At 41.0% G+C, this 9,265-nt stretch overlaps 1 protein-coding gene across 3 annotated transcripts; it reads right to left on the bottom strand.

Annotated features, from left to right (window-relative positions):
• Positions 1-342: 342 nt before the first annotated feature.
• On the bottom strand, positions 343-9,260 carry hscb (HscB mitochondrial iron-sulfur cluster cochaperone). 3 transcript variants are annotated; one of them, XM_023828957.2, is made up of 7 exons: positions 8,893-9,260; positions 6,050-6,146; positions 5,831-5,920; positions 5,311-5,455; positions 4,824-4,871; positions 4,400-4,464; positions 343-660 (listed from the first exon to the last, which is right to left on the bottom strand). In XM_023828957.2, the coding sequence occupies exons 1-7, from the start codon at positions 9,258-9,260 to the stop codon at positions 649-651; spliced, it is 825 nt and encodes a 274-aa protein (XP_023684725.1). In that variant the 3' UTR covers positions 343-648. The 3 variants fall into 3 exon arrangements, with proteins under 3 accessions (XP_023684725.1, XP_023684723.1, XP_023684724.1); XM_023828955.2 differs by lacking the exon at positions 343-660 and adding an exon at positions 2,100-2,180; XM_023828956.2 differs by lacking the exon at positions 343-660 and having other exon boundaries at positions 2,652-4,464.
• Positions 9,261-9,265: the final 5 nt, after the last annotated feature.

A 9,265-nucleotide genomic window follows, 5' to 3' on the forward strand; every position in this document is an offset into this window, starting at 1 on the left:
CTGATGCATTAAATGCATGCATTTTTATGCAGCCCTTTTGAACAATTATTAAACACACTGTGTAGCACTTTTCTGAATCCCACCCCTGTCCTGTGTGTGTGAAGTTTGCAGGCTCCCTCCCACAGTCCAAACTTGCAGTTAGGTGGATTGCTGTCTCCACGTCGGCAATAGTGTGTGGGTTGCTCCTGAGCCAGCCAGAGGTGCAGCGACAGGACAGGCAGGGCAAGTAATGAGCTGGGGCCTGAGCTGGGAGGGGCCCCCAAGAGGGGCCGATTACATAGTACATTGCAACGACAAATCTGCTTTATTTGTGTATTCTATTTTTCACAAAAATAAAAACGAAGGTCTTGTGTTTATAATATTCTTTGTTATTATTAATTTACACTTCACAATAAAATAAAAGTAATAAACTTTACCATGCCAAGGAAAGGGGGAGTTGGGGGGGCCATGGAGTTTTTCGCCTAGGGTCACAGAGTACCTAGAATCGCTTCTGGAGCCTGGCCGTAAGCTTGTGTGTCATGTATACATACACCATACATACACCTTTATTGGGAGGTTCTGACTCAGATACAAACTGATAATAAATGTATACTGCTCTTTTAATGCAGGAGTTTGGTCCTTCCCTCAGCCTGTATCCTCTTCAATTTCTCACTGCTCCACCTGTGAAGATAGATATTTTGAAACATCTCCTTAAGGGCATCAAATAGAATGGGTCTTCTTAATTGGTGCGTGCATAAGATCCTGAACACATTATGCCACCTAAAATACATGTATACCACTGAACAGTTAAGAGAATGTCCAGTTCTGCTTAATGATAAATTTCAGTGTGGTGTGTTTTCAGTCATGTTTCCTATTCAGTTGAAACAATACAAGATGAAAGATCACATAAATGTTGCAAGTTTCAAATGGGAGGAATTCAGTGTGCCATATAATGAATAGTGATGCAAAAATTACAGTATATAAAGGAAATAAATTTGAAACTGTAGTTAAGTTACAAGTATTAATGGCCAATAATGGTCTACGATTGCATTTAATGTGACTTTGTCTCCAGAGCGAAGTCTAATTTCCCATTGTTACATATACCAATGAGCTACAATATTATGACCACCTCCAGATGAAGTGAATAATAATGACTATCTCATAAAAACTGTGCATGTGAAGGTCTGGGATAGATTTAATGGTAACTTAACATTAGGCACTCATAGTTAAGATGACGAATCAGAAGAAATGATCAGGGATAATGATCTGAGCGACTTTGACAAAGACCAAGCCATTATGGACTGACGACTGAGTCAGAGCATCTCCGAAATGACCAGGCTTTGGAGTGTCTGTGGTCAGCTGTGGGGGGCACCTACTGAGAGTGGTCTGTGGGGGGCACCTACTGAGAGTGGTCTGTGGGGGGACAGACCATGAACTGCTGAGCAGGGGTAAGTTTGCCAAATTCTCCTATTAGCAACTTACATAGGTGGAACTGTTCAGTCGCATGGTTCCAACTATGTAAGCCGCTGTTGTTGTTAGCAACTATGCTTTTGGGAAACATACTCCAGGTGTCCATCAGCACCCCACAAGCTTTGCCGTTTCAGAGATGCTCAAAGTCACCCAATTCTTTACCCCTGTACATTTCTCCTGCATATTCTGTCTGTGGGAACCACTAAGGAACTGGTCAAATCCACCCCCCACCCCCACCCCATTCAATTTGGGGTGATAATGAAAAGGTATTAGGTGAAAAATATATAACACATTTAAATGACTATGCTGTCATTGCATAGAACTGAACTGTCAGACTTAATGTTAAACTGTAGAAAAATGATTGCATCGTTTTTGGCTACAAGATTTAAAATTATCCTTAATGTGAATAAAATGGCAAAAAATACCTTTACTCAAACTATATATTTATTAAAGTTTCATTTTTGATTTAAAGACTAAATTAAAATATTTTGAATCATAGCAATCGTGCTGTTGAATTTGACCTTCATGTGACGTGAATTTGAGGCGAAATGAGCTGAACAGTGAAATGTTGCTATTTTGGCTGAAACCTGGTTTCCTGCAACCTGAGTTAATGTCCATGAAGGCTTTCAGATACCTTAGTGCCGGCCTGGCCATTTCATTGTCTCTCATTCTGCAGGAATGATCATTTGATCGGGCTCAGGGCTTCCGCTCATTCCCCATTTTATAGACTCCTGTAGTTAAAATCGCAGTTATAGGATACATCCATCCATCTTCCAACAACTTGTCTTGGTCAGGGTCGGGGGTGGGGGGGGGGGGCGAGTCTTATCCCAGGCAGCACAGGGCTATCACTGGTGTTACGTGATACCTACACAGTAATGTGTGGCCAAATTTCTTTTAACTCGATTCTGGTAAGTCATTTTCAGTCTTTAGTTTCAATATGGTTCATCTCTTTCCCATAATTACTGTAATATTTAAGTCCTGCCCTTTTAAAAGGCATAATCACATAATTGAACCCATACCCATAATGTATTAGTGACAAAATTAACTCTCATTTAATTTAAATCAACCAATTACCCGACCACCATAAGTATTTACACTAATGAGGTGACCAATCCCATATGATTAGATGGAAAGTTCATTAGATATATTCCCATTAAAAAAAAGAAAACACGGAATTAAAAATTAAGAATGGAGTCATCACACAGTGGCTGAGATGTTTAATATGAAGTCCTCATACTTGAATTAGTGTAAGGGAAGGTCATTTTAATTAGATATTAATAAAGAACTATTAGCATCTCATGAAAGAAAAAGAGCAGCCAAGTAATCCTATATAACGACACTGATGATCTCAGTAAATTGCCACGGTCATCCTAAGTGGCAGTCATTTCATATACTAACTGCGTAGAACATATTACTTTCAGCTCATGTATAACCGGTTTTATAATTTATGCATCATGTCTGAATGATTTAGGATATATAACTGTACATTGAGTCTCATCCATGAGCACCTTAGCAGTTTGTGTGTGAATTTCCTGGTTACTCTTCTCACAAGCTAGAAAAGACTGAGTATACACCGACTTCAGTGATAAATGCACACCCCCCCCCCCCCCCCAGCAACCCATTCCCAAATAGCACTTATACTTTAGCTTTCACAAAGCAGCAAAACCACAGTAAAACCAAACACTGAATCATCTTCAGGACGGCTGTACTTTGCCAGGTTTCTTTTTCGTGATGTTTCTGGTACCCTGCATTACATAACCATGCTTTAAAACCATACTAACAATTTCAGGAGGCAAATCGAAATGCGGTGTCATTTAGCATGCTTATTTATTTCTCTGAATAGTCTCTCACGGGGCCAGCACAGTGGCTCAGGGCCTATGGCGACTGAGATACATTTCCTAAGCTAGGGGTTTTATTCCCACCCTGGCTCTGTATGTGATGAGTTTAAATGTTCTCCCTGTGTAAAATTCTTCCTGCAATTTAGATACCTTGTATCCCACCATGCATTGCATGTGACTGCATTAGTATGTGTGTCCTGTGACACACTGACATCCCATCCAGGGTGTGATCGGAAAGTTCAAGTCACACTTAGCCTTTGAACAAAGGCCTTAACCCAAATCTCTCTAGAGATGCTGCCTTGTCTCTGAGGTCCTCAGTTGTTCAACGACAAAAAATAAATTTTAGGTAAATCTGTTCTTATGCCCTGAACAAACCAAACACATCACAGGTCCAGGCCCCTCATGATGCAGTGATGGATGAACAATTGAATGTGATGGATGTTAAACAATTAGGTTTTAGTGAAACAGCAGACAACTACAATATGAGCTCTTATCCAACACTTTCTACCAAATAATTAACTGCTGGGGATTGATTTGTACATTAAAAGGAAATATCCAACAGCAAACAAAACAACACTTACCTGAAGATTGATTTGTAATAGTAAACATTAACAAACATTGACCATAGGTCAACATCTGTTAAACTGTGTCTAAGAACAAATGTTTCTATTCAATAACAAAGCCAAGCAACCAATCTTCATTAGAGGCTAATAAAATATGATACACTTCCTGAAGATAGTATAGCTACAAAAATGCAGGCAGAGCTCTACTGCTTGGTTTAAGGCCGCGTCATTCAATGGCTATCAAAAGAAAAAAAAATCAACTCCTCAAAATTGAAACAAATGAAACAAATTTTCCTAGGCTATGACATGGTTCCTCAATGGACATAGATTGTGGGTCAACTACAGCCAACAAACATTAAGATTACTTTAAAAAAAACACATTTATTTACACATTTTGTTCTTTAACACAATTTAAACAGTTTTAAAAATACAGCAGAAATATATGCTTGTGTATATGCTTGGCATAAATACCTACATAAAATAAATACATGAATAACCAAACACACAATTAAGTTGAGGTCACAAGGATTCGGAAAGTTTATCCTTCACCTTCTCCTCAACATTTACAAAGTACTTCATCTGGGCCAGAAGAACTTTTGCAGACTGAAGGTCTCCTAAGGTGTTCAAAAGAACAAAAAAAATATCAGAAAGCAAGAGGTTCATCTCTTTCCATCAAACACAGCTACCCTGCACAGGAACATTGGATATGGGGCTGATCAGTCATCTGCTAGCCTATACTCCATTGGCAGCACATAGCTCCCTGTCAGAATGAAACACGATGCACCAACAGCATTAAATTCAGTTTTAAGGTTTTACCCAATAGCAACTAATGATGCAACCAATAGGAATTAGGCAAAACCACTTGGAGGAAAAAAATTAACAACAAGGAATATTCCCTCCCCCTTTGGGTCTCACACATATCTTCCTTCACTAACTTGGGGATAATGAGGAAAGTGCAGATGAGACAGGCTACCTTTCCGGAAGGATGTATTAACTTGTTCTGTCAGATTTTCCAGCTTGCCTGGAAAGAAAAGAAAGGGGGCAGTATAAATTACTTCAGTCAACTGCTTTTCCTCCCCAATGACACTTTATCTAGCAGCAGATATAGAAATTAGGTTTTCTAAGTAAAACAATTTATACACTCAGGCTGAGATAATCCATTAATGATAAGTGACACATTTAGAAAAAAAATGTATCTGTTTTCCAAAAGCAAGCATGAAGCCCCTCTTAGGATTTACAGGACACAAACAGTGGGCACCCTGGATGAGACGCCAATGCGACGCACACAAAGGCAATTGAGAGGTTCCACCCTAAATGAAGTACATTTCTATAGACTGCGGGAGGAACTGGAACATCCAATGGAAACATGGAAAAACGTCCAAGCATAAATGCAGCATCGGAATTGAAGGTGAATGCCACAGTGTGACCCACAGAGCCCCACAGATCCCAATCCGTTTAACCTCTGACTGAAAGGCCGATGTCGTTGGCTTCCTCTATGTTCTGTGTCTTTGCCAGGCGCTCGTTCAGCTCCATGACTTCCAGGAGATGGTGCTGATCTGCCACAGAACCCGTCTCTTCCTCCAGACGCACGCCCCCTAGCTCCAGCTGAAAGAAGGCACGAGAGGGGATTGAGGGGACTGCCTTTTAAATTAACCAAAGAGCAGTTTATAAAACAGTGATACACAGCAGCAAAGAGGCATGGTCAGTCACTAGGTTTTTTTTTGGCTTGTTACCCATTTTGTTTGGTGAAGGAAAGGCAAACAGTATGTACGCTTAAGCAGACATGGGATTTTGTTCTCCGTTTTTACTAAATCCACACCGGAGGCCAGCTGTCAATCTACCAAATCATTTACGTCTAACTTCTGGACAATATAAAATTTTATGCACATTAAGACATTCCTAATTCTTTTCAGGTCCTGTGAACCACACATTTTTTTTTATCATTTTAGAAAACAGCAATAAACAAAGGGAAACACTTACCATATAAAGGCCACGACTTAAAGGTTTCTGAAGTGTCCTATACGCTTTATTTATTAGTGCAGTCTGTGTCTCTGAGTACTCTTGTTCTCTCTTGTTGGGGGAAAAAAAATCACAAAAATAAGATGCATGTACCAGTCAATAAACACAATTACACACTATTAGGTAGCAAAAATGCTAACACCACCAAGTCAGATAAGGGATTCCCTTGCAAGTCAGTACCTGAGACTTCTGGCTAAAGTTGTCGGGGTGGAGAGATCGCTGAAGGTGTATGTATCTCCGCTGCAGCTTTCTGATGTCTACTGAAAATGACTTGTCACTGAAGAGAGCAAGTATAAGACTAGGTTTTAGCCCAAGTAAGCATGGGAAAACATGATAACTGCATACACAGGTTTGGGGCCTTACTCAACTCCAGAAGACTGGGGGGAGACTTATAAGTCAAGGGGAGGCAGCTACCTAGGGTCCCCAAAAACTAAGGGCCCCTTGAAGACAGAATTTCCAGAAGTTATGTTTATGGGTATTAGACAATATTATAATTTAAACTATAGTAGCATGTCTTATTTGCATTTTAGCAACTGTTTTCAGGATAGACAAAGATGCCCACCCCCCATCCCGGCTGTCATGGACTATTCCTACTTCGAGCCTAAGTGCCACCAGCTTTATTTTCGACACTGGAGTCTAGTGGCAGGCTACCAGCTGTTTCACTGCCAAGTGAACCAGCACAAAGTAGCCTAACAGAGAAGATGATGATAATGATGATGATGATGCAAAGATACAAGTCTAACTTGATACTATCCCACTAGAGAGTAGTAGACAAATTGTGAACAGACATGGACAAAACACAAACAAACCTATGCAAAAAATCAAGACTAACCTTAGCTAATGCCTAGGGTTACAGCAAAAAGGGGGAATGGTTAAACTTCTTAAATTCAACCAATTGATCTGCTGGCGTGATACCCCCCTCCCCCAATCTGCAAATTTTAATGACAGAACTTCTGCACCCACCCAGAACAGTAAGTTTACCACTAGCACCCCACACGTTGATCAATGATTAGCAGATTATTGATGTTCCATCATTTTAATTCCCTCTAGTTTCTCTTCCAGCTCCAAAAAATAGCTCAAATGGTCGCCTGCCTTAGGGGGGGCCCTATCAATGTCAGCCTAGGGCCCCCAGACAAGCCAGTCCTCTCCTGCTACTAGTAAGACTCTGAATTGTCCCACAAACTTGCCAACATTTTCCAAGATAACCGTACAAGTACAGCCAGCAATCTGTTTAGAGGTAAACAGGTATTAATGAGCAAAAACAATTTTATGAAACTAACTCATCCAACAGAGGGGAAGTAAAGGGGGGCAAGACGATGATTACAAGAGCCTCTGAGTGACAGGGGTCCTACAAGGGCTGGAGCCCCTCCTAAGTAGCAAAAAGCACAGCACAGGTAGGGGAACTCTAGAGCATGAACAAAGACACCAAACTCCTACCTGAAAACCACAGCATCTGTGCAAAACATGCAAGCAGTAGAGGCTGGATTGAACCCAACAGCCCAGAATGTGTGAGGGGACAGTGCCGCCAACTGAGGCAGCCTGCTGCCTGACACTAATTAATTTAGAAATAAATTGGATATCTATTAAATTGAAGGCCTGAAGGGGTTAACGATAGCCAGGATAAATAAAATGCCTGTGAGAAATGTTTAATGAAGAAGTGGCACAGGTCAGAGACCTGTGTGAAGCTGCCCCCCATATGTTTCAGATTTTAACAAAACTGGTCTGACATTTGTGCTGCGTTTGCGAGCTAAATATACGGTTATAAATCGATAAAACATCGATAGATTATGAATGTATATTCAGCTCTATCAAGACATCCTTTATATGATCAATCTAAATGTAAATGATTTTTAATAATAAATATAAAACACACCTTTTTAAAACATTCATAAATATTTTATTGATATGAACGATCGTGGCAGTGGTAAGGGTGAACTTGAAACTTATGGCGTAACTTGAAACTGTATCCTCAGCCAACCAGCTGAGTGACACTTCGCAGGGGGGATGCAATTTAGAGGGGGGGTGCACTGTGGTAACGTCACCATCTAAACAAACATTTATATCTTATACAGTAAAGCCGCGCAAACAAAAGTTTCAACAGCATAAAACGACTGAGACCGGTTTGGTCGAAATCGGGTGCAAGTGGCGGGGGGGGGAACCAATGAGGGTTGTACCACGTCACCATATAAACATACATTATATCTCAGTAACTAGAGCAGCATAAATTAAAATTTCAATGGCACAAACGATTGAGAACGGTTTGGTTAAACTCTGAAACATGGAGGGGCAATTAACTTCACGCAGGATAAATACGTAGCAATGACAGGAAGAAAAAGTCAAGTTCGTATCAGTTTGGCAAAACCACAAAGGTGACTGAGAACGAGCTGGGAGCGGAAGAGAGCAACTGCATCGATAATAATTATAATAATATGGGTAGTGAAACACAGAACACGCCATTAAATCACGATGTGTCTTTATTTTCGGGTGATTGTGTGGTACCATATACCGGTATTTTAAAGTATAAACTTTGCATAATAATAAGTAGACTGACCGTTATAAATCACAACCGTGGCAAAGTTAATTTTAAATTCAACATTCGATATATTCGACAAATTCAGCCAAGTGACACCTTACAAGGCTTCTGTTGGCATAACACCTTCAACGTGGTTTTATATAGAGAGTTTAAGGAAATAATCACATAAATCCATTTCGCCTCCTGACATTTTGACCCTTTCAGGTCAAAAAAACAGTTTAAAGAAGCCTTGTGACATCAGGGATATTAGTCTGCATGCATCACGATTGGTTCGGCATAAATATATGTCAGTCAGTGCAAGGGTGAAATAATTTTTTTAATGTCGAAAATATCGAATATAAAAATTACTTTACCACGGTTAAATCGCATTTGAACAAAAAAGATCCCTTTAAATTCCCCCATGCCCAGGGAAACTGTTGACAAAAATCCACCTTTTCTCATAAGTTTGTTAAAAAGCTGATGGTGTGAAGTTGTCAGGGAAGCTGCTCACCAGTCCATAATGTCGAAGTAGGTCGAACGATCATCGGGGGACTGCACCACCTCGCAGTCCGGGCAGAAGAAAACAGGGGTGGCGCCCAGAGCCGCCCCACAACTCCAGCAGCTCCGATTCCCCGGAGTGGCACACAGACCCCTGCGTGGTCGGCCGCCAAGCACCGTGCCGGGCTTAATAGGGCAGTCCGGTGCATCGCTCCCAAGCAATGCAGAGCCTAGTCCGCCTGTGCTTTTTAAGGCGACGGTCGCGGCCGACGACATAGTAGGCACCATCTTCAAGTAGGGCAGCCTGGAGGAAAATGACGGCGTTACATTCCGGACGCCCCAAGAAAGGCACCTAAGGCCGGCCTTGCACAGCGCTTGCATGGCTA

The sequence above is a fragment of the Paramormyrops kingsleyae genome, chromosome 2 (assembly GCF_048594095.1).
Source record: "Paramormyrops kingsleyae isolate MSU_618 chromosome 2, PKINGS_0.4, whole genome shotgun sequence".
Taxonomy (NCBI): Eukaryota; Metazoa; Chordata; class Actinopteri; order Osteoglossiformes; family Mormyridae; genus Paramormyrops; species Paramormyrops kingsleyae.

Excerpts from the sequence above, each read along its gene's own strand:
- hscb (XM_023828955.2), bottom strand. The coding sequence starts at position 9,260 with ATGCAAGCGCTGTGCAAGGCCGGCCTTAGGTGCCTTTCTTGGGGCGTC. Across the intron at positions 5,921-6,049 it reads ACTTTAGCCAGAAGTCTCAG|AGAGAACAAGAGTACTCAGA; the intron begins GTACTGACTTGC and ends TCCCCCAACAAG. Across the intron at positions 2,181-4,399 it reads TTGTAAATGTTGAGGAGAAG|GAGTCTATAAAATGGGGAAT; the intron begins GTGAAGGATAAA and ends TTTTAACTACAG.